Source organism: Dermacentor variabilis, chromosome 3 (assembly GCF_050947875.1).
Source record: "Dermacentor variabilis isolate Ectoservices chromosome 3, ASM5094787v1, whole genome shotgun sequence".
Classification (NCBI taxonomy): Eukaryota; Metazoa; Arthropoda; class Arachnida; order Ixodida; family Ixodidae; genus Dermacentor; species Dermacentor variabilis.
In genome coordinates, this window is record NC_134570.1 from 161,615,632 (window position 1) to 161,641,258 (window position 25,627).

Here is a 25,627-nt window from a genome sequence, read left to right on the forward strand (position 1 = left end):
AGATCAGTATGACATTGTTTGTCTGAAATATTCATGCAGTATAGCAATAAATTATTAACGAGTTAATAATCCTAGTTTTTCAAGTACCACATTGCGTCGTCGTCATGCCTGCCGATCTGCACTTGCCTCTGCAGCAGCTCACCCCCCTTTCGTCATGGTTTGCCTGCTGAGCTGATGCGTCCGAATGTTAGCAGCTGCCTCACTTCGCTACACTGCCGTCAGTCAATCATGATTATGCCGCCGTTGTGATGACATCCTTTTTATTGCGTCATCGTCGGACAGACGCTCCTGCATCTGTTGTCATACCGTTATCGTCACGCTGTCGTCGTTCTACAAGCTTCATGATTTAAGAATCGACAGCTCACTGTTGTCATGCCATGGTCTTTATACCGCGTTTGTCATTCCGACCACGTCAGTCCTTCGTCGTTATTTCATCATCTTCACTGCGACGGCGTGATAGAGTCGTCGTCATGCCACCATGCTAATGGCCGACCTAGGCGCGCGAGCGCAATGCCGGAATATGTCGAGTATAGCTGAACCAACGAAACTGTGAGCATGACCTTGACACATATTAAGTAAAAGTGACCAGACGAATACATTGTCGCTACTTTGCTCGAATGCTAGTCGCATAAGCATCGACAGCAATCGTAAGATGAGTTCTGTCGTAGTTTGTCATTCTTTGTCCTCTTCCTGCTTACTACGTGATAAAGAAGGGAGCATGAAAAGGTCAATTAAGGAGGGTGAGTTCAGGTTGAGCAGAGGGACATGTTTTCCAATGGTTCTTAAAAAGAGTCGACTAATATGTTTCTTGTAGCGGTTCCTCTCTAACTTTGTGCGTTGCTCTAAACTAGTTGAACGCCGAGCTGCAGGTATCCTATTTATAAACTTCTGCACGGGCTCTGTACAAGCAGTGTGCATTTGTAGGCGAGAACGTTGTCTCATTTTCCAGTGCAGCACCTCAAACAGCGCTATGTAGAAATATAACGTTAACTAGTAGCACAACGGCTTTCTTTGGAAAACACTGCGACGGTCTCTCGTATCCGTCGTGCCTGCCCTTACTCTTAAGCACGCTTTGCGGCTCGTCTTGCACACACACACACACGCGCACACACACACACGCACACACACACACACACACACACACACACACACACACACACACACACACACACACACACACACACACACACACACACACACACACACACACACACACACACACACACACACACACACACACACACACACACACACACGCTTGCTTAGTTTGCGGCCAGGCTAGTCGCTTCCGTCCACTGGGGCAATTGGTGCGATCATTTATATTATGCACGTCATCTTTCTCACTTGTACATAACCATCACAATACCTTCGTATCACCATTGCCGGCATGCTAGCTCCTGCTTTTGGAAGAAAAGCATCCAAAACCGTTGATTTTCAATATATATATAAGCTGAATAACAATAAACGCGCACTCATTTAACTTTGTGCGCGATCACACACACACACACACACACACACACACACACACACACACACACACACACACACACACACACACACACACACATATATATATATATATATATATATATATATATATATATATATATATATATATATATATATATATATATATATATATCGTGTGTTCCTTAAAATACTCACAGGTACACTTAAGACAAACGAGACCGCGGCACATTCTTTGTCATTGTTTGCAGAAATTCAGATATTACTCAAGTGCGATTAGTTGATTGGTTAGGTTTAATTATGCGGAATGTTAAATATTCCTCTTCAGACGTAAGTTTCGTTTGAGAACGTGTAGAGCGTGCTCTCAGAAAGAATGAATGAGGTGGTTTCCATCTCCTTATCGTTTACGTTAGCCTGTATCTCAGCTCTAAATAAAGCCGAGTATAAAATTTTGATCATATGCAACTTCTAGTCACATGCAATGTTCCTGTTTATGTACTGTGTAAGTAACAGCCTCCATCTCATAGACAGTTTATTTACCTGCCCGGTGGCCTTCACAAGCTTCGCCAAAATGTAAATAACCAAATCCGACGTACATGCCCAATGTGGGACGCCGACGCAAGAGGCGCGCAAGAACGAAGGCGATGTATGATGCTTATCGAGAGAAGAATGGTGGCGACAGGCATGTACACAGACAACTACGTTGCATACTAATATGTATGTAATGATTCTATACCAATTATGAAACAGTGACAGATACCGATCCAGTTCTTTTAGTGAAGAATGGGCCCCACCGGCATATATGCAAGGGATCGTAGAGCAATGTACCCATATGCGCTACTGTTGCAAATAGAAAGAAGTATGGAAAACTTCTCGCGAGTATTCGCGTTTAGAGTGTGCAGTGAATGATTATCTCAATCATGCGTTCTTGAGTGAAAGCAGAACTAGAACATTTTTGAAAATTTTAGGCTGCGTTTCCTCTTATTGAAGGGTTATTAAATTTTCTCAGATGCTCTTCAATGTACAAATAATATTCTTTTATATGATTTGCTCTTCAGACTATGGAGAAAGTGCTTGGCGGCACAAGTACATTCAAGAAACATATAGTGAAACTGCTGCTCGTTTCCTCGTCAGAATGGCGCAAGGCAAACCCGCCAGCTTCCCAAGGCGACCGCGAAGGATGCATGCAGTCTGCGCCAGCTCATCGCCGTCACCGGCGACGGAAACGTCCGATATACATTCTATTCCAGGCATAAAAATGCATGATGGAATCCGCAAGCTACAGTTTTCAGGTGAAGCGGCGCCTACTGCCAAATATTTAGCATGCACGAAAGAGAGTTCCCACAAAAACGAAGTTCAGATGCACTGCACGCCGAACGGCACAGCTCCTAAGCCGTGCCAGCATCGTAGCTGAGAAAACGACGAATATAATCGTATTTTCTTCTTACTGTAGAGTTGTTTCGAGTAGAGGGTAAACGCCAACAACGGTAAGAAAACATTGTGGTTCGCGAGCTTCGGTGGTAAGTTCTGCAGCGCCGTCGGTTACTGCTTCGATATATTCCGAAAAGGGTATTGTGACGATGTCCACGCCCTGCCCAGCGACCATCGGCGGTGAAGCGGTACCAGCGTCGCTGCATAGAACGTGGCCACTTGTACGTCGGTAACTGGCCTCGCTCTTGTGCGGCTACCGCAGAAACGGATCCCGAGCAAATGCTATACGGCAAGCGAATCTTGCCGTTCACTATCGAAACCATCGTCGCATGGCAGCCCACGAAATGCAAATAGCCCACGGATAACGTGTACGGAACTCTGGCACTCTGTCAGCAGTCATTTTCGTTAGGTTCTCGGACAACGTACCTCAAGTCTGATGCATTCATGTGAAGGTTTCAATCTCTATGAATCAATAATATCACCGGCAACATGTAGATTGAGATGAGTAAATATCAGACTTGTAAAACACCCAGAATGTGAATGTAAATATTCTTGATATCTTGCTGATGTGCCTGTGCCCAGTGTATGCAATAAAAGTTGTATTTTTCACGATGCACGCGAATTCGCGCGAAGCGCGCTCCCAGCAGCAACTTGGAAGACCTCCTACACACTTTCACGAACGTCATGAAAGACGTTAATTGCTTGCTTCTGTATCAGCAAAGGCTGCAGTGCAGTATAAGGAATCCTTCTATACTAATGTTCTAGAACCTGCAGCCTTTCCACGGTGCTTATATAACTGCGTTCTTTTCCGTTCTCGGGCGTAGCGTGGCGTGGTGTAGCAGTTAGCCTATGTGGTGCTGTTGATTCAATGTACGCGAGTTCGAAGGCTGTGTGTTTGTGGTGCATTTTCTGTGATAGACTTCAAAGAGTATTAATTCTGCGTAGATTGTGTACGTGATAAACAAGCGTATATAACATCCAAATGCCCAGTAGAACAACCATTAACTGTAAAAACAACATATTTTTCGCCGCTTCAGATAGACACCTCTATAGCCAGGACGCAGGAAGGCCACGCATTCAGGAAGCCGCCTGTTACGAAGACAATTCGGACCTCCAGTCACGCAGAATCAACACATCGCTATACGCGGGCTTGTAATAGCCAGGACGCCAGACTAAAAAATCTCCGGGGCTATATCGTGTCGCGCCTATGAGATTGGGCCGCTGAGAAAAGTACGGCCTGCTGTTCGGGCCGCTTACGCGCCAGGACGGCTACGGCTGGCACAAAAGTGTTGGGCCATCTAAATAAGCCACTTATAGGCATTACATTTTTCCTCTGGCTTCCTGGCTATACGCTACAACTTTACGCATGACATGATTGAGAATGTAGATCTGAAATGCGTGGGAACGCTGCCGGTCGCAGACGCAAATAATTTCTAATTATTGGCGCTTCGATGTATTGCGGTTGCAATAGGTTTGCCGTACTCGAGAGAACTCATCTTTAGTTCTAGCGACCAGCGAGATTTGCCTATTCACGCCGGCAATCCAAAGAAATCGCAGCTCTTCGTTGAATAAAAAACTGTAAGCCAAAATAGTTGGCTTTTTCATTTTGTTTCAGTTGGCTTTATTGTTTGCCCCCCCCCCCCCCCATCATCAACCAAACCGCGAAAGATCATGCGCGTCGCATGTTTGAGGAGACCACAGAAATGTCCATACTGTATAGTTACCGCAGCAGCGAATGGCTACACTGTGGTACTTCGAGGACCTGGTATGGACTGACATCACGCAACCTTAACGGAGAACGAGCTGAAACATATCCAAGGATTGCGGATTGGCCGAGCTGGTATTGCGTTCTAAAACTATTACAGAGCAACATACAAAGGAAGAAACAAGCCGAGCTGTTCTTTTCTCTAGTCAGCTCGGCTTGTTTCTTCCTTTGTATGCTGCGCTGCACCAATTTTAGACAACATCTCCAAATCGTTCGCAGCACGCAACGGCAAGAGATTCAAGCTGCACCGCGCGAACTTGCACAACCCGAAGAGAAGGAAGGGCTCGCCTTTTCCTTCTGTCGACCGACCAACCAACCAATCAATTCCCTCCCTCGCTCGCTCCCTCGCGCACTCACTTGCTCACTCACCGCGCTTAAAGGAGGCAAAAAATGCTTCAAATACAGCATGGCTGCAGAACCGTATTGACCATTTTCGCGGCGATGCCTTGGACGCTACGATGTTTTATCAAGTGGTGACGAACCCATTGGCTGTTTAAGCTGCATTTGCGCTTACAATGCATGTTTACAAGGCCGGTGCTGTTTTGCATTCGGTTTCGGGAGATGTCGTAGACGGTGACTGGGTGGTCGACACGAAACCTTGGCCGGCCACAATTTCACAGCACATGTAAAAGCGCTATTGGAGCTGATTAAGCTATGTCCAAGCGGCACGAGCAGCTATATAATGCTTGTTCTGAAAGCGGGGCTAAATATGCGTTCCGAGCTGTCCAAACTTTTCGCTTATGAAAATAATCAGTATCAGCGTGTTTTGCTCTTAGTTCTTTATTTGGCAAATACTTCCAAGCAGCGTCTTGTCCCGTTTCTGACTCGGTAAAATTCTTCGCTGCGGTCACTACCCGATGATTTTCTGCCTAATCGCATGCGTGTCTGCTCAGTTCCGATATATTTTTTCTTACTGAGCACAAGCCTTGAAAAATAACTGTTCTGTGCATTGTAATACCTTGTTGCAAAGATGTATTATCGCTAGTAAATCGCTTACTCTTGTGAACCGTCATGAAACATTCAAACATTCAGCTTTGATCATTCCTGTCTTGTCGTCGTAGTCCGTCTTTATGAAGCTCGCACAGATTCAATTGTGCGTCCATTCACTTATTTTTTATCCGTTGGCAACAGAGTAGGCGTGCCAGCTCAGGTAGATTTGTGTAGATAGGGAGTGTGAAAGTTACTATTACAGGAAGCGTCACTACTCCCTTTGTCACTGTTGAACGAGCGGTACCCACTGTTGCCAATGTTCCGGTGTTGAAATCCTTTCTTTGGACGTTGGCGATACAACGCTGGCAGACAAGTGAAGCCATTTCTTCTGTGGGAAAGTCTTGCATCGCTAAGGGCTGGCAACGCAACCTATCCTTTCGGAGCAGTGGTCCGCAAGCTTGGTCACACAGAATCATTCTGTTCCTTCAATACCAGTCACTAACTTCGCAGCCAACTACCGCACACGTATTAAATCTACCACCCCAGAATTAGCGAAAACTCAATTGCATTTGCGACAGCTGATCGCAGAGAAGCAAGGTAGACGCGGTAACGGTTTTGTATTTGTGCGCTGTCGTTGAGGCCACGTGTTGTGCTGCGCCGAAAGCGCCCGATCGTTTCTCTAGAACAAACTGCTCCGCGGAAAGGGTCAATGGGCACGGTGGAGCGGCAGCCATGTAGTCGCTCAAAAACCCGATCTTGCTTTTTGTGCAGTTTATCGCTCGGTCTGGCAGGTGGCTACAACCTTCGGATCCAGCGATCACCGGCTGTCCATCACCAGCGTTGCTGACGGTCCCGATCTTCAATAATGCGTCCTCATGTCATCAGTTCTGGTTTACCGGGCACATACCTTCCATGGTCAGCCGGTCGACAACACTGCTGGCGACTGCAGCGACGCAGGAGGATATAAGAGGACTAGAAATCCTACGCCCCTTGAGTGGGAACGGTGGAGCGGCAGCCATGCAGACGCTCAAAAACCCGATCTTGCTTTTTGTGCAGGTTAGTAGCTCCCCCCCTCTCTTTCTATGTCTTTCAGTACTTGTGCAAATGCGTATTTGTTACGAAGCTCCTAATGTATTGCGGTGACGTTGAACTCAACCCTGGTCGTACGAACAAAGAAATACTTAATGCTATCACTAAACTTTCTGAAAAGGTTGACCACCATCACGTTGATCTAAAGCAGCTCTCGACAACCTAAAGACAAAGCAGGAGGCCTTAGGCCGTCGCTAACCTATCATTAAGATTATGAGCGAGTGCATCCTTCGTTGAATCATTTGACGGTTCTGCAGCTTTTAATCATGCACCACGTGCAATCCCCGAAGCTGTCAGAATGGAAGGCCAGGCACTGGATTCTCGACTAGACGATCTTTAAGATAGGTCGAGACGAGATAACCTATTGTTCTGTGGAATACCGGACTGCCCGACTGAGACATGGCCTCAGTCAGAAGACCTTGTGCAAGACGTTTTGTCTCGTCCCCTTAAGATACAAATTTCCGACTCGGAAGTTTCCCCAGCGCACAGATTAGGATCCTACACAGATAAAAAGACTCGGCCAAATATCATCAAGTTTGCGTCGACTAATGTCAGGGATGGAGTCTGGGCGCAGAAATATAAGCTCAAGGAGACTGGTGCATCAGCTAGCGAAGATTATTGCAGAGCTACGTGAAACTCGAGGAGGAAACTAACAGAATTTGCAAAAATAGCCGGGAAGACGTACTTTCTTCGCATGAATAAACTGATCATGGACAAAAAAAAATTACCGACGATTACGTTACTTCCTAATGCGAAATTTGAGCGCAGCAAATAAGCTGTTTCACCTTTTCGATAGATTGAGGCAAAGAAATCGAGCAACACATGTATGCGCTATCACAGAATTTTTTTTTAATTTTTCACACGTATTCCTTTAACAAAGACTCCACTAACAGTTCTTGACAGTCATGAAGGAAGCTTTGTGGTCGGAGAAATAGACTGATATATGTTCGACTTGGTACACCAATGCTTGATTCTCAAAGACGAGATCTATACAAGTGCCTCGCGAGGTTGTCACAGCCGTGGGACGCGTTACGAGCGAGAGGAACGGGATGTTCTCCCGCATAAGTGTTAGGAAATTGCTGTTTGTCTTTATGTCAAGCCGCCACCGATCTGGCTCTCTGATTGCCACCGCACAGGGCGAACGGCAGCGGCAATTTCGGCTCGGGCGGTGCACATATACAGATCCGCCGCCACCGATCTGGCTCTCTGATTGCCACCGCACAGGGGTTGCATTGGAGGAGGAGCGAAGAAAGGAATTAAGTTCGAGCCGGCGCTTTGACAACCGGAGACTCGCAGGAAGAGGGGGGAGGGGGGCGGCGTGTACACCCAGCGGCAAACGATGGGGGCAGAAGCGCGCGCAGCAAGCGGACAACACGATAAAGGGAGGAGGGAAGAGATAGCAGCGACTGACTGATGCAACTGAAGAGCACCCTATCCGCCACACAAGAACAGGGGGGGGGGGGACCCTTTCCTCCTCTTTCTGCATGGCGGCGACGGTGTTCTATGCAGTCACGTTATCTTGACTCTCTAGCGGCGACAGCGGCATCCAGCGGTATCAGTCGGTCGCTGCTAGCGCTGGGGGGATGAAAGGGGGGCGGAGCTGGTTACGAGGCCGACGACAACGCCGACGACGACGCGAAACCCAGGAACGGACGCCCAAGAGCTGCGCTCTAAAACGTACGTTTACTGCTCAGTAAGTTACAGCGTACGCGAAATCGCTTCAGCACGATCAGTAGACACGCATGATAGCGCTGGTACTGTAATAATAATAATATTTGGGGTTTTACGTGCCAAAACCACTTTCTGATTATGAGGCACGCCGTAGTGGAGGACTCCGGAAATTTTGACCACCTGGGGTTCTTTAACGTGCGCCTAAATCTAAGCACACGGGTGTTTTCGCATTTCGCCCCCATCGAAATGCGGCCGCCGTGGCCGGGATTCGATCCCGCGACCTCGTGCTCAGCAGCCCAACACCATAGCCACTGAGCAACCACGGCGGGTGCGCTGGTACTGTAACTGCACGTGTTGGCACTTCCAGAGCATCACAGCTATGCCCGCCCAGATCGTGCGCAAAAGACGCCTCCATTTTTCTTTCCAATGTACTGAGTATTTTGAAATAACGCGTGGAAATATCTTCCGCTATCCATTCCTGCTCTGCTGATATTGTTGGTCTGACGGAGAGTTGGCTTTCTGCAAAAGTTAAAAATGAAGAAATTTTGGACTGGGAAAAGTGCTACAAATTTTACCGATGTGATCGTCATTACCGGTCTGGTGGTGGTGTTCTGCTGGCCGTTGCCGATAGCCTTGCTTCCCATCTTGTTCGAATTGTATCCTCGCTTGAGCTTGTGTGTGCGCTCGTGCTCATTGATTCTCGCGAAATAATTTTTTTTCTGTTATCGGCTACCAACTGCGTCGTTGTCCTTTTGTAATGAACTGCACGATGTTCCCAATCAGCTGTCCGTCAGATACCCAAAATCGCCCCTCTTCTAACTTGGCGACTTCAATTTTCCTGACATCAGATGGGAACGAGACTTGGCTTCGTTAAAACAGAACTCAGCTGAAAGCAAACAATTTTTAGCTTTTTGTCACGACTTCAACTTAACTCAGCTTGTTCACTTTCCCACTCCCATAACTTCCACTTCCGCTGATATTCTAGACTTAATACTTACCACTGCATCAGACCTAGATTCATTCTCATTCATTCAACTCATTCACCGGGAATTAGCGATCACTCGATAATTCACTTTACTCTACGGGCAAAGATTTCTAACAAGAAAAAAAACTAGGGTCATCCAAGACTACGGTAAATGGGAATGGTAAATGAATGGGAAATTTCAGGTCTTTGCTGAACGGTTTTTCGCCGGTTTTGAGCAGCGACCTGTTGAGGACAGCTGGTTGCATTATCAAAACAAACTCTTGTCTCTTATTGATCGTTTTGTAGCTAAGAGGAAAGTTTCATTATGTACTCGCTCACCATGGTTCAACAACACGTTAAAGCGCATGCGCAACAAAAACAAGCGGATATTTCGACGCATAAAATTCACAGCCAGAATAGGCCGCTGGTCTTGCTATCAAAAATTTAACAGAGAATTCTGTACTGCGCTCTAAAAAACCAAGAAGGAATTCTTTGATAAAACTCTTCCATTGCTTCTTCGTTCTAATCCCCGTAAATTTCGGAGCATTATTAACGGCACTAAAAGGACACACATTCAGTTAATCCAATCTGATGTCCCAGTAATTCAAAGTGAATGCTCCAATGTTCTGAACAATGTGTTTGCTACTCATTTTCAGAAGAGCACTCCCACAGTATTTCTGCATATACCAAAAACCAACTTCTTCCCAATGGATTATATCCCTATTGATGCAGTTGGTGTCGAAAGGCTGATTGTCAACTTAAAAGTGTCTTCGTCGGCCGGTCCAGATTGTACTTCATCAAAAATGCTGAAGTGTACATAAGTTTAGTCTTCACTGGTAGTGTCAAAGCTTTTTCAACAGTCATTACAGATGTCTACACTGCCCTCTGATTGGAAGATAGGGAAGGTGGTCCCTGTGCACAAATCTGGTGATGTACATTCCCTCAATAATTTCCGCCCCATATCATTAAAATCCATTCCAGTAAAAATCCTACAGCATATAATATACTCGCACCTCATTGAATTCCTTGAGTCCAATTCCTTCTTCAGCATTTATCAGCATGGATTCCGTAAAGCAGTTTCGTGTGAAACGCAATTGCTATGTTTTACTAACGACTTGTTCTACTCGATCTACGATCTACTTAACTTCTAGCTTAATGAACTTAACATAGACCCCAATGAACTTGCACGGATTAAGGAATTTCTCTCTAACCGTAGTCAGTATGTGACTTCTAACGACTTTTCTGCACTTAATTCTGCCGTAACATCTGGTGTCCCGCAAGGGACCGTTTGGGCCCTCTGCACTTCCTGATTTCTATTAAAGATCTTCCTACTTGCCTTTCTTCCTCAACTGTCCGACTGTTTGCACATGACTGCGTGGTTTACCAGAAAATAACTAACCATGACGATTATCTCAATCTGCAACGTGATCTAGATAGGGTATTTGAATGGTGCAGTCAATGACTCATGACTCTTAATACAACTAAATTTAAAAGTACGCACGTTTCTCGCCACAGAACTAATCATTGTCTGCGTACTTACTGCCTCAATGATATTCTATTACCATCTGTTGACAGCCATAAACGCCTTGGTGTTCACATTTCTTCTAATCTATCGTGGAATACGCATGTAGAATATGTAATTAACAAGGCCAATCGCATGCTTAGTTATCTGCGTCGAAACTTTTTTGATGCCGCATCGTCCTTGAAGTTAACAGTTCACAAAACCTTAATACGTTGCGCATGCTCCATGTGGGATCCTACTCAGACTACACGCATTCAAACTCTTGAAGCCATTCATAATCGCGGCGCACGTGTCATCTTGTCTAATTATTCACGTCATTCCGGTGTCACATCTATGAAAAGAAACCCTAAACTTGCCTAACCTTTTCTTGCGTCGAAAGTCATCTCGCCTTAGCCTTTTTCATAAAATCTATTATTATAACAACGAGATGAACGACGTTTTGTTTTATCCACCTCATTACATATCTTCAAGGAACGATCATCGCTTCAAGGTAGGGCTACCTTCTGTCGCACAAAATTGTGTAATGGCTCTTTTGTTCCTAGAACAAGTGTCGCACGGAACCACCTTCCCTCCAAAATCGCCAGCATAGCTGATAACCACAAGTTCAAGATCGCTTTACAAGACGCCTTGTAATATTTGTCTTTGTTTTGTTGATGCACGCCTTGAAATTTCTTCCCCACTCCTTTCTGTAGTGTCATGGGCCCTGAAAGTATATTAAATAAAAAATATATAAAATAGACGCTCGTCTAAGTTGGGCTCCTGCGCGAACGATGAGTTGCTTTACCGCTTAGCGTTTGAAAAAAATTGCGAAAGTATGCGCAACTGTGCTCCCTTAGGGAGCATCTACCGCGACACTAGAGTTTGAGTCGGCGCAGACCTGGGTCGGAGTATTCGAGAGAGCAAAGAGCCACCCGGCCGTGCCTGTGGCGCTTGTTCTGAAAAAGAATTAACTTTCAGGGCTAATAGAATTTATGCCTTGCGGTAGCGTGAAAGATGAACAAGAAAACCGAGGCGAGTAGCGCATTGCAGACTCTCAAACGCGAAAAAAGAAACGGTTAACCAACGGAAGGACGACTTAATTGCGCGTGACACAGATTATACGAAATAAATAGGAAATGTGTCAATAGCGAGAACGAAAAAGTTCACCTACAGTTGCGATGCTGGCTAACGCCAAATTTGAGCGGAGCTCTATACGTGCTTTCATTCCGCGATATACTGGTTGGCGCGGTATATATGTCTCCTGCGGTGCGTTGAAACTGGAGCCAAATGTGGCGCGACTGCCTCATTATTCGCAGAATTGCGAGAGGCAGCGTGTGGGTGACGCAAGGGCGCGATTGACAGCAGCCGCTGCACACACACCTCCCAGAAGACGCGTGCTACTCTCGCGCCATCTTGTAGTGATCATAGCCGCAGAGCACGTCTTGTGCGACACTACGCATTTTTTGTCTCACTTTCTCTCTCTTCTCCTCCGCTTTTCGTCTCAAAGTTCCGCTGCACCCTCCTTCTCCGGTTTCGTCCTCGCGCTCTATTCGCTTTCGCCATCTTTCATCCGCCGCTGCGTTCGTTCTTTCATCCTTCTATGTGATCGTTCTCTCGGTTGTGCCGATGCTCCCGTCAGGAACGGGCGCCTAAGCTCTGCACTCTAAGAAAGAATGAAAGAGAAAGATCATAGGCATATAACGAACATTTAAATCATATTAATTATGGGGTTTTATGTGCCAGGAACAACATTTGATTATGAGGCACGTGGTAGTGGGGGACGCCGGATTAATTGTGAGCACAGGGGCATACTTAACGTGCCCAAAATGTGCAGGACGCAGGCTTTCGGGCATATAAATCGAATGACTTGCTTGCTTTTTTCCTTTATTATGGCGCGAGCCCACTACAGGTAATTGACCAAGAAGTCGGCGGGGGGAGAAAACGGGTGGGGCGGGGGGAGAAAACTTGAGGATGAAGTATAGGTGAGCCAACACTTGAAGTTATACAATGAATTAAGCTAGACATACTTAGGTTAGGCGCATTTCTTTTAGTTGTAGACGTGTGCTTTTCGAAACGAAAGCAAACTAGAAGGTTATCGATTTTATTTACTTTAAATAGGAATGTTGTAAACTAATGCATAAGAAATAATCACCCCCGATGTACGTATGTCGACCTTGTCTTCTTTAACGTCGACAATTCGGCGATCCTTTCCATTTTTATTTTGCCGCCGACTACAAATAAAATCTTATAAAGGAAGCAGATTTCCCATTTTGCACAAATGCATCTCTGAAAGCACCACTCAAACCATGAAACTGTAGGAGTTCTAAATTCGCTTCGACTAATGAAATAAAACCTTGGGCAAGTATGCGTCTCCGATAGAGATAGTTTTAAAGGTAATTAATCACTGTTTTAATGAAAATAAAACTTCCTTTGTTAACAGTCTGGTTTTGGTGGGGCCCCGAAATTATATAGCGCTGAAATCAGTGAGAAATGGCCAGCGAGGTCTCGCGCCAATTGCTCTCGCCATGAGGTAGCACTAGAAGAAGATGAGGGTTCCAGGGCTCTCACCCCTATTTCTTCCGTTTTACTGGATTGAAACGCCTCTGGAGTTCGCCGCGAAAGAACAAGCGATATGGCCCCAAGCAATGATGCTCCCGACGAGAAGAGAAGCAAGAAGCGACGTCGCTCTCGCAAACATAGCGTGAGTTCCAGTGGAAGTGTGTCGTCTCGCAGCTCGTCGTCCTCGAGCAAGTCCGAATCGACGCGCAGGCGTCCCAGCCATACCGATCTAGAAAAAGATTCGAAAGGCTCCGCGATTGCCGCGCGGGAATCGAACTTGCCGGTAGCCACGGCCAGCGCCCTTCAACTGGACGAAGTAATTCCCTCACGCGACAAGACCCCTCTCAAACGGAGGCTGTCTTTCGCCGCCGATTTCCACCGCAAGACCTCGGACCCCAGCGAGCCTCAGCAGCAACTCGCTTCCGTTGACTTTGGTCCGGTAGAACCTCACGTTGCTACTCCCACTGCTCCGACGACGGAGAAGCCTGGAGAGAGCAACCTGCTCCCAGAGCAGAAGGAAGCAATCCAGGAGTACCAACAGGCGCCCCAACCAGAATGCGAAACCGCCCTGCCAGCTCTGTCTTCGGAGTGCGCGGCCAGCGGTGCGAATACACTCCAGACGCTGTCAGCGACCTTGATCAAAGAGAGGGCCGAGGGCTCTCCGACGCTCTCTGAAGGACAGCCGGAGCCACAAGACGGACGCAAAGAGATCCACTCAAGTCGCCAAGCGAGCTTATCTCACCAGCACGCTTCGTTCACCTCTGTCCTTCAAGAACTTATCACCATCAACGAAGAACACGTCGAAGCCCAGCGAACCAAGTCAGAAGCTCGGAGGACCTCGTACTATGATTCGGGTCGCGTGAGTTTCATACTACTTGTCACCTTTTCACTCTCCTACCCCCCTTCGTGCCGTTCCTCACAGTTTTGTGTCCAACATTTCCGAAGAACATATTGTAGTGATAAAGAGACGAGAGCAGTTTTGCGTAAGCCTTCCCGTTTCAAATGCGTGTGAATAAACGAAATATTTTTCTCGTATTGACAATGCGGCCGGCATAGTCGCCAACAGGCGAGCAAAAACGCGCAGTGCGCCCCGAGAACAGACACGGACGCAGGGAGGAAGCAGGAATGAAGAATGACATTTAATGGAGTGTTTGCTTGCTAAATCAGATGATAATGGCCTTTGTGGTATTCCTTCAATTAAGTGCCTTTCTAATGGTTAGGTAGTGCCCCCGGCGCAGGACTCGCCTCCTGCGGAGAACGCTCTTTCGGGATCGTGGTATCTGTTTCAGCAGTAAATATGGTCTCCATAACGGTGGCCTCGGCATGTCCGCGCGAACGTTTGCAGTTGTGCTGCTTCCAACTTCTATCAATGCCCAGTCGTTTCGCGTGCGGTTGATCGTCACATTATTGTACACTTCCGTTTTGTCCTCGCTGACCAACGTTCGCAGACCGAGTTCGTCCATCCCGTCGTTGAGAAATAAAATGACAAATAGAAAACACGCGTCCAGCGCGCTTCTTCCGCGGCTACGGACGTCTCGGTATGCACCGGCTACAAACACGCGTGAGCGCCAACGACAGAGCCAACTGTGGGCATGTCGCTTGTCGGTACTTGACCATTACCCGTCTGACGCTGAGAAGGAAGCGTATTTGCCACTGTATATCAACACCAACGGAAGCATAACACGGGGCACGCGGGGAGACAGCGCACGCGAAAGGAACACCCTTCTCGGATTGCAAATTCCAACGCGGCGCAGAAAATAAAACGCGCCACCGGCGTATGTAGTACTCCCCAGCCGCACGGACAGCCAAGCGCGGTCTCTAGACACAAGAAGAAGACGCCCGCTCTTACTTACTGATTGGGCATAACCGATTAATTTGTACAATCGTTCGCTCTCGTTTTAATGGAGCGATGCGGCTTCATGAATGTTGCGTCGCGATAAGCCTTGATAAAAGAAACAAGTCGGGAGCTATCGCATAGATCTGACGCGTTCTGTACCAGGGCTCCAGTTTTACAGAGTGCTTGTTCTACAGCAAGACATTCATCAGCTATTCAGTTGGCAAAAATTGTCACGCGCTAATACGAGGCAATGACCCAGTGAGGGGAGCTTCAGGGAATAGAGGCAAGCTTCAAGCAAACCATGTCGCGTATAAAAGAACGTAAAAAGTTATACACAGGAACATAATTGGGGTACATAACAGCGAAAGCAAGGTGAGCCCTTTTGGGCATGAAAAAACGCTTTGTTTCGCTATTTAAAACTAGATATTCTATGGTGTACATTTCCTTTATTAATTTTATTCGTCATATATGCTTTATCAGCTGCTCAATAAAGTAGTCCGCGCTTTTCCTACTTGCTCTCGTGTCGTTCCGCACTTTTCGGATCTCGCTGTGTCATTATTTGTTCATTGATGTGCTAATATGCTTGTTTATTCGTGTGCCTGATAATCTATTATCCAATAATCTTTTATTCCTCGTAACTCGTAACTGCTCAGTTAGGCTGGAACTTGAGTTACTAATTCTGCGAGATCACCCGAACTGTCTTCAAGTGCGAACGTGATTAAAGGTTATATATATATATATATATATAAACAAGGAGGAGCGGTGTGTCCGGAAAGCTGGTCGGGCTCCTGCTCCTACCCCCCCCCCCCCCCCAATACCCTGGAACAATAGAAGCTTTCCGTCTATGGCTGTCACAACAGCATTAGTCAGAAATTCGTCAGCGCAGGGGCAATTCTTCCGAGTAATTGGCTCAACGTTCACAGCACACGTCACCTTGAAAAGAGACTCGACAACGCTTACGTTGCAAAGCACCACGCCACCCAAGGCCGTGTGGACGAATATCTAAGGCTGCAAGAACAACGGCCGCAGCTTCGTTGATTGGTGTGAGCGCAGTGAAGTTCCCTTGGCCCGATCCGCTGGACGATGAAGGTGAACAATACAGTATAGAGTTCTGAATAGCCACACCGCGACGATCACCGATCCGCACGACATAATGGCGATTCGCAACTACGTCACAGAGAACATGGTGGACGCCGCCACAGTAGACAGCTCACTATGTAGTTTGAATAACCTTTTTAGCCGAAATCTGCTTATATGCCTCTTTATGTTTATATTTTCTTGCAGGCTCGACGCAGCTCTCAGGTTGTCCTAACTGCAACAGGTGTGTCAATCAAGGTGCAGCACGTCACCCTTATGATCGTCCTCATGCTGATCGTGACGGCCGTGACAATCGTCATTGTGTTTCTGTTCGCACGAGGCGGCAAATCACCACCTTCGCCACCGTTCTGCAAGACTGACGACTGCCTCGCCCACTCGTGGCGCCTCTCTAATGGACTAAACCGCCACCTCGATCCATGCCACAACTTTAGCGCCTACGTCTGCTCCGCTTGGTCGCCTCCGAAAGGCTACCTAGAGTACTCCAACTCGGCCATGGATGACGTAAGGAAATCGTGGTTTCCGCATTTCTACAGCGTACTCAGCGAAGGGACGAAAACCATTAGTGTGGGCCGCAAACCAATGGCGATGTACGAGTCCTGTATGGGCCACCGATCAGAGTACGGCTCGAACTTGGACATCTTCTGGAAGTTCCTCAACGAATGTAGACTATCCTGGCCAGAGAAACCCGCACCAAATGACACCAGCGCCCTCGACGTACTGATGACGCTAGCATTCAAGTGGCAGGTCCCGCTATTCTTCCAAGTGCGCGCTATGCGCTTGTCCCCACCGAATTGGCGTTTCATATTAGAGCCCGGTTCTCTCATACCAATTTTGTACCAGCACCATCTCACAGTCAAAAGCACCGGCGGATACGCGAAATACTGGGCCACGTTTTTCTACATCCTTAACCGAAACTACAGCAATTATCGGGTCGACACGAAACTTATCAACATGGCTATGGTTATGGAAGGTGACGTCTTCAGAAAACTGCTGAACGCTAGGCGTCTTCCGGTAATCGAACCAGCTCTGGTGCGAATCGCTCGAATCGGACTCCTCACTCCGCCACTGGCCTCCAAGCTGTGGCTACGTGCCTTCAGGCAGACCGAGCTTGAGCCTGAAGTGAAGCCCAACGACCAGGTTTTCATAGGCAACGTAGAGTTCTTCCGGACTATGGCGACCGTGATGTCATCGTACAGAAAAACCGAGCTGCTGTCCCTGATCGCCTGGTCTTGCGTGCAGCTCTTGGCTCCGGCAGCGGATATCCAGCTGCTCGACAATCGGTACGACCAGGGCATCGACATATATCGGCCGTACTTCTGCGAGCGATTAGTCGAGGCCGCCTATCGGCTCCTGGTGATTGCGCTCAGCTCCGTGTCGCGCTTCACGCCAGCACAGCGCGCTGACATCAAAGCAGGCTTCGACAGCTTGGTTTTGGCGGCTGCGGACGCGGCCAACGCAACGCAATGGCTGGACGTTGAGAGCCGGAAGCTCGCGGTCGAGAAGCTGCGTTCGACGCGACTAAAGCTGTGGCCCCCCGAGCGTTACCTCGAAAACGACGTGCTCGAGCGCATGTACAGCGATTTTCCAAGCACTGAACTTTCATTTGCCGAGTACTGGGTGAAGACGAGCCGCTGCGCTGCTAAGACGCATGACCCGCACGCTGACATCGACGTCTTCAGCTTCGCGATCAACTATGCACTGCCGTACGTGCTCTATGATGCCTCAAGCGGCGACGTCAAGGTGGCCGTGGGCGCGATTACTCCGCCCTTGTACTACCCTGGCGGGACGGAGGCCATGTTCTACGGGGGTCTGGGCTTTTCCATGGCGCTGAATCTGGTCGCGTCCGTAGACAGACAGGGACTGCGGTGGCACCCGAACGGTACATTCGGCCACTTCTTTTTGTCCAGGTAAGCTTCCCGTTATTGATGCGGAAATAGGTATTCTGGCATTCCTTTTCTTTAATCGCGTTAGGCCTCAAGCATACCTTACAGATTAAAGGATTGATGCGTTGAGTCATTAATTTCGTTAAAAACCCTATGGCAGCAATAGGAATATGAGAGACGCCGTTCAGGAGCGCTTCGGATCTATCTTGAGCTCCTGGGGTTCTTTAAAGGGGAGCTGAAGAGTCATCGAATTCAATAAGACGCTCATATACGGATGCGGGAACCTTATAAACTATGAAGATAAAATTTGGGTGGGGGGGGGGGGGTGATTTTTCACTTAGAAGCGACGCAATCATTGGTTAAAATTGCGCTGTAGCTCTGCCCCCCGTCGAGCGCCGCGCGCTGCTGCTGACGCTGACGATGCGAGCGGAGACCGGAAACCGCGGCCTAGTGATGTCAACACTTGTGTTCCGCTCCTTTGCAGTCTCCGCGACCGTGCCTGACCGGGCTTATTTCTGCGTTCGTGCCGTCCTAATCTGCTTCGTCGACCCTACATTCCTTTGTTTGTGTGTACATAGGAGTGGTAGTTGACATGCGCAGCATCAATTGAACTTGTAGGCCGATCATGCCGGCGTTCTGTGCAGCCTACGCTTGCACGAACACCTGCGGCCGCGACGATGTTTCGATGTTCCATTAGTTCCTGAAAGACAAGAAGCTTTCAGCTAAGTGGGAGGCTGCTGTGAAGCGAAACAACTTCAAGCGCTCAAGAACAACAGTGTTGTGCTCTAACCACTTCCGTGACGATTACTACCGGAGTTTATCAATAATGTGTGCTTTGGTTTCTCCTGAAAAAAAGAAAATGGCACGCTGAACGGAAGGTGCATGTTTATCTCCCACCCCTGACGCAGGTTTCATCGCAAGCGCCGCGAATTTTTTATTCGCACGTGTGTTGCGAAACAGCCTGCAGGCAGCCACCATAACGCAGTGCAAGCGTAAAGTTTGCATGTGTTGGAAAGCCTGCTCACGCCAGGACGCTGCACTCCACCTTCTCTCGCACACATAGAGAAACCGACCATCTCACGTAGCTGACGGAATTCGCCGGCTACAAGTAGCGTGCGGATGGCGCGCTGATGAAGGTTCTATACTACCCGTGCTACAACAGGCGGTAAATTTTCCCGCGTTTAAACCGTCTATGTAGGATGCCGACAGCTTTGGGGCAGCGCACAAATGCCGAAGATCGCATCACCGCTTACGTTCTACGAGGAGGCATGCAGGAACATAACACTACAGTTGTTTGCCCGGAAACGTACTCACTGGAACGCTGAATGCAGGTTAGCAAAAAACATACTCGCCAAAGAACATTTCCAACACAAGGGGATGCTAACACTTCGCCTTCGTTCACGTGGAAAGCAGTGCTTGCACCAGCATTTTTTGTTTCTTGGAGAGGCCGGCTCTTCGCACTCGGCTCGTACACGTAGGGAGTAAAGTATAATCTCCTTACAAGTAATATTGCACGCGACAGCGACAGCGCGACAAGCGAGGCGATGTCTGTCGCCTCGCTTGTTTCAGGCGACGAGTGAACGCGACAGAGATCGCCTCGCCTGTCGCGCTGTCTGTCGCGTTCACTCGTCGCCTGCAAGCCGAACTCCACACGAGCGGCGGCTTTGAGCGACGACTTCCCGGTATGAGGGCAGCAATATACGCGCTGAAACTAGCGTGACGCATGCTTTATCAATTTAAGTTGATGTAGTTTACTGAAGAAGGAGCATAAAATATTTCTGAAGGTCTTGCACTAGTTCTTATTTTTGCACGTATAAAATTCCATAGTTTGCTCGTTCTGTGCGACAAACAGTGGTATTTCAGTTATGTACATCCAGTTTTGGATTTGCACTATTGGCTAGTCGCTCATAGCATTTCCGGGCGACAAGCGACGAGTTCTAGATTTCTAGAAACGAGCGATCGAGCGACAACACCGAGCGATCTGTTCAAGCGACGGCCCGTTTTGTGGCTCGAAGCCGTCATCCGTCACCGTCGCGCGCAAAATCGCTCTCGTAGAGTTTGGACTTAACGCCGAACTCCCCAGAGAAACGCAAGCTCGCGAAATTTTCTATGACGGTCTCAGCAAAACACCACCAAACTACCTTGAACCGTGCTTCGTGTGTAGCGGCAGCAGTCGGTCCGGACGAACACCATTGTTGACGTCACAAGGTGCCCGACCAATCACATGTGAAAACGAGGCGCGCGAGCTGGGCGTGTCTGCTGCTGCACTTTTGGTCGAAATAAAATATGTTTGCGCTTTCTTTCGATCAATTTCGATGCGATATTCGAATTCACAGGGTTGAAAATCACGACGTACCGCTCTTCAGTCATTTTTTCTGGAAAGCTTTCAGCTTCCCATTAATGGGCGCGTAAATATAGAGGCTTTTATTTTAAAAGCACTCCATTGTTTAAAATTTTAAATAGGCAAACAGAGCAATTGTAACCGTTAATCTGAACTACTCAATGAGGCGTTAATTACTTCTAAGAGAAATCAATACATCTGATTGAACAATTAACATAATTACAATAACTACATTTTCTTTGTAATTATCAGAGCATATTGTAGCCGGCGATTTCGCAAGGCATGTGCACTTTAACGAATTCTCAGGACTAAGCCAGTTTCTACTCATTAATTTTCATGGTTTCCAACTAAATACATTGGCGTTCCAGTTACTTCTGTGCTTCAATGCATAAAACAGCAATGCCTCAAAAAAGTAGGGAGCAGCAACAGTGAATTCTTACCGCAAGTTTGACGGTGCATATGTCGGAACCTGTGCCACCCTCATAATTTCTTTTATGTTAGCATGCCTTGCATATACAGTGTGTCCCAAATAACTTGAGCCAAGAATTCAAAACAGAAAGGCACGTCGGAAGCGAGTTGAAACGAACGCATGCTATTTGCAATAGCCTATAGTAACTCAGACAATTTAGTTTTTTGCCTAGAACTCGCTAGCTAATCAGTTTGATTAGCCAACTTTTTAATTATTAGCGGAGAATCCCAAGTGTGATACCTAGATTTGTAGAGCACCTTCAGAAACTACCGATCGAGTTGCTCCATTTACGATACGTCTCATGTAGTCCTTTATTCCGGGTTGCAAAGAAAGCCCGCGAAGTATGGAAAAAGCTACGTGACGGAGCGGTTGCGCAGTGGTATCGTGCTGCTCTCAAGCGTGCGTTCCGTGAACAGGGGCGGCTCCCGTCGGATGACGGCGAAAATGCATGCTGCTGGCCGAGCGCTGCCGGCGATATAAAGGGACGCCCAGCCGCTTCCTCGTCGTCAGTCACGATGCACATGACCTTGTTCACCGATCGCAGGCTCGAGAGCAGCACAATACCACTGAGAAAACGCTCCGTCACGTGTTTTTATTATATTTCGCAGGCTTCCTTTGCAACCCGGAAATAAAGGACTACGTGAGACGTATCGTAAAGGGCACAACTCGATCGGCGGTTTCTGAAGACGCTCTACAAGTCTGCCTATCATACTTGGGGTCCTCGGCAAACTTCATCTATTTGTGAGTTCTGGGGAAAACAAAAAATTATCACAGTTACTATGGCATATTGCGAATAGTGTGCCTTCGGGTGCATCCGCTTCCGACGCGCCTCTCATGTTAAAATTCTTGGCTCAAGTTACGTGGGGCACCCTTTATACACTCACTAGCTACAACTCGTAGATTTAAATATGTGCCGCCAAGAAATTAATCAATACGGTAATTAGCGTCATTACGCTAATTCTTCAATTAATCTTTTTCATTTCTCGTAGCAGTAATGGACCGCCTCATCTTGTGATTAGGTCAAAGGTTATCATAAAGTTATGTTTTGGGAGGTTTTAAATACCGAAACCAACATCTGAATATAAGGCACGCCATAGTGTGGGACTCTGCAATAATTTTGACCACCTTTGGTTTATTAAAGTGCGCCCAACGCTGGGTACACGGGTATTGTGCAATGTGCTTCGAACTTCTTGTGATTTATTTTATTGATTCATTGCTATCTCGCTCCTATGTATTGATATTTTATGCTGCGCCACGTGTTCACTTGTAAGCCTTGTATATATTATAGCTTTTTTGCGTCTGTTTCCCTAAATATCCCTTCAAGAATTGTACTCCCTGATATGTTCATTTTTCGTGTATTTTACTTTATAGTATTAGTACCTTACGTTGAGTTTTACTCGTGTTATTTCCTTAAGTGTACCTTTGTGGCGTTTCATTACTTCAGTTGTTCCTTTTACGTGTTTTTTTTTTGTAGTAATGAGCCCTGCATTTAGGCGTATCTTTTGTATTACACTTTAGAAGGCTGTTTACTCTTTCTTTTCGCCCTTCATTTTGTACCCGCCTTACACAATGCCCCCTTAGGGCCTGTAAGGTATTTTAAATAAATAAATAAATAAATAAATTTTGGCATTTCTCCCCCATCAATATGTGGCAGCCACGGCTGGGATTTCATCCTGAGGCTTAGCAGCGTAACGCAAAAGCTGGTAAGCAACTACGGCAGGTGCTAATGATTAGAATTATGGTGTCTGCCACAGGCAACATTTTAAAATTGGCTGTAGCTACAAGATAAAGCACCTTGTATATGTGGCGTTCTTGTTTGTTTTTGTTTTTTGCACCATATCTTTCTTTTTTTATTCATCCGTGAGAGATAGCGAAATTGTAGCCCTTGAGCTGGATTACTCCAAGCGGCACACTTTACTCGCAAAAGAAATCGAAGTGAATAATAGTTTAATTGCCAGAAAATGAACAGGTAACTTTTAGAATATTTAATTTACTACACATATTGCCAATTAGGAGGTAGTGAAAAGTAGGGAAATTAACAAATTGCAGTCGGTGGGTTTGCAAGTAGTATCCACACTGCTAGCAAATGCTGACGATGGCGCCGTAATATGCGTCGCCACACTTGAGAGAAAAGGTATTGTTCCGCTTCTATTTTTATTAAAACGACGTTTTATACATTGAAGCACATACGTAACTGCCGCGCCAATATATTTTATCGCCAACTTCTGGATTTAAGTGTTCAAAACTTGTATCACCCTGAAAACTCAGACCAAGATGGTACGCCTTGCCATTTAACCGGCTACAGATTGAATGGCAAGACGGACCAACTTGCCATGAATTTTCAGGGTGATACGAGTTTTGAGTACCGGCTACAGTTCGTAAATTTCAGCAAGTGTTGTAAAACCTAAGTGTATAATGAGAAAGCCGATCAATGAAAATTTTTTAATTAGTCGATTGTCCAATGCGATTTCTCGTACAAGCAATGTCCGCTTCTTTGAGTAATCCAACCCAATGACTACAATTATGCTTTCTAGCCCAGGTGAATTTAAAAAAAATAATTCTGCATAATCTAAAAAAAACATACTGGGTATAAATTTGCGAGAGCGTTTTTGCAATTCGTCTACATCAAAATGCCGCAGCCGTGCCCGATAATCATACACCTGACCTCCTCCTCAGCAGCAGAACGCCATATAACCACTGACACGTGTCATTAACGCCAAAGTATTTTCTTATTCTGCGATGACGCATCGTTTCAATATCTTCCATCATCTGCAGCTCTTCCGTGAAGGCTTTCGAGGAGAGAGACGGCTGCCTAGAGGCGCTTGACGGGCACGCCACCAGTGGCGGAGACAACACCCAGAGCATAACCGGCGCGAGGGCCAGCATCTTTCCCGAGATCCCCGCTCTCGAGGTTGCCTACGCGGCGTACCGCAGCGCAGTCAGCAACAGGGGAGACGACGGCCTTCAGGGAATTGTGGGGGGCTTCTCGGGAGACCAAGTGTTCTTCATGACGCTGTGCTACATGACTTGCACGCGACCCGATGCCGTGGGTCCGCACACAGTGGACTGCAACAAGGCGGTGCGCAGTTCGGAGGCCTTCGCCCGTGCATTTCATTGCCCGCCCGAGTCCCAGATGAACCCCAAGATGAAGTGCAAATTCTTTGTGTGAGAGTGGGACACTTCCCAAAAACTGCGACACGACGTTCACGTGGAGTCGAACGACACACCTTCATGTGGCGTGTACACATACAGTTTTGTGTGCAACATCGAAAGCGATGTCGTCGCCAGCCATGTACTACATACGCACTGTTTTATTTCGTGTCTGGACTCACGTTAAAAAGCGCGAGCTCTCTCCCTGAGGATTTAAAAGTAAATACCTATGATATATTCGTTGTAAGGCTTCGTTGCGCTACAAATTCAGTGTGGAGATCTTAATGAATTAACTTACTTCAGACAAGACGGGTGCCACCTGACCGTAGCTTTAATTTTCTATCTGCAAGTCGCGAGATGGAACGCTGACGCAATTTACAATTTTGCCACCTCCTTTACCCTTCTTCGTCTTTTTTTTTTCATTGTAAAAGCCAGCTGCTGCTGCACTTTTTACTGTACAATATAAATCGCTGATGACACGGCTTCTCATATGGCGCAAATTAGGTGATGATGCACATGTTGCTGCATCCTAGCTAAAGCTTTCAAGAAACTGTATACCTGCCCAAGCAGAGGCGGACTTTGCGGTGAAAGCGTTCATAAATGAAAGGAATAGACGTAGTAGTTCTGCGGAAACCCGCATGGTGGAGAGAAGTAATTAATAAAGGGAAAATCAGACATCCACCCGTTCGTAGCAATTTCTACAAAGGAAACCCATACGGGTTCTTCGAAAGAAAAGCCTCAGAGTTGAAGAAAAATTCGTCCTGGTCCGGGATTCCTTTGTAGCAATTGCTACGAACGGGTGGATGTCTTTTCCCTTTATTAATGAAAGGAATAGGTGTGGAAAGTGCGCTGTGCTTATTATACTCATGGCTTAGTTATTCTATTGCGCTTTCGTAGAACAAAGCACTCCCTACAAGTGACTGCCACTTGTGCTTTTTGCAGAGCTTCCGTTCGAGAGTTAACACATTCTGATTCACTCAATCACTCGCTACTATTACAATGTTTTTTTTTCATTTACCCCACTGATTTATCGTTGATGTGATCCGACCTACCAAGTTAACACGGGCCCGCCAAATAGAAACTCCTAGCTATTCGTATTGATTGACTATGGGTATACTGTTGAATTAACGCCACGCAATGACTCCCAATTTCTCTGCGCTAAACTTGAGGCCTAGGTTAGTCGCTGCATTGCCACAGATATTCGAAAGTGTCTAAGTATCTCGTGCGGCTGTGCCACGACGTCAGCGCCCCCACCGCAAACCATCGCGAGTGGGCATCACCCTCTACAGAACTTAAGGCCTTCTCGCTGTACCCTCTCCCCTTGAACTACGTCACGCAAAAGAGACGCACATTGAAGTTCCGTGCAGCGTGCTACGAAGCTACGAGCGGCGCAGCTGTGTTGAAAATGATACGCGGAAGACCGAGTGGGCAACGACGGCGATAACAATTCGATTAGTTCCGGGAACCCCGCT

The 25,627-nt window shown here is 47.1% G+C and overlaps 1 protein-coding gene across 1 annotated transcript; it reads left to right on the forward strand.

Moving 5' to 3' along the window:
- The first annotated feature begins 13,450 nt into the window (after window positions 1-13,450).
- On the forward strand, window positions 13,451-24,394 carry LOC142574863 (phosphate-regulating neutral endopeptidase PHEX-like). The gene is made up of 3 exons (XM_075683863.1): window positions 13,451-14,236; window positions 16,499-18,219; window positions 23,781-24,394. Exons 1-3 carry the CDS (start codon window positions 13,451-13,453, stop codon window positions 24,172-24,174), a joined length of 2,901 nt encoding a protein of 966 aa, XP_075539978.1. The 3' UTR covers window positions 24,175-24,394.
- The last annotated feature ends 1,233 nt before the right edge of the window (window positions 24,395-25,627 follow it).

What these genes read in the sequence shown, in the direction of transcription:
- LOC142574863 (XM_075683863.1), top strand. Translation starts at nt 13,451, where the DNA reads ATGGCCCCAAGCAATGATGCTCCCGACGAGAAGAGAAGCAAGAAGCGA. An exon ending in CGTACTATGATTCGGGTCGC is followed by an intron (nt 14,237 to 16,498) that starts GTGAGTTTCATA and finishes ATTTTCTTGCAG; the next exon opens with GCTCGACGCAGCTCTCAGGT. An exon ending in GGCCACTTCTTTTTGTCCAG is followed by an intron (nt 18,220 to 23,780) that starts GTAAGCTTCCCG and finishes CATCATCTGCAG; the next exon opens with CTCTTCCGTGAAGGCTTTCG.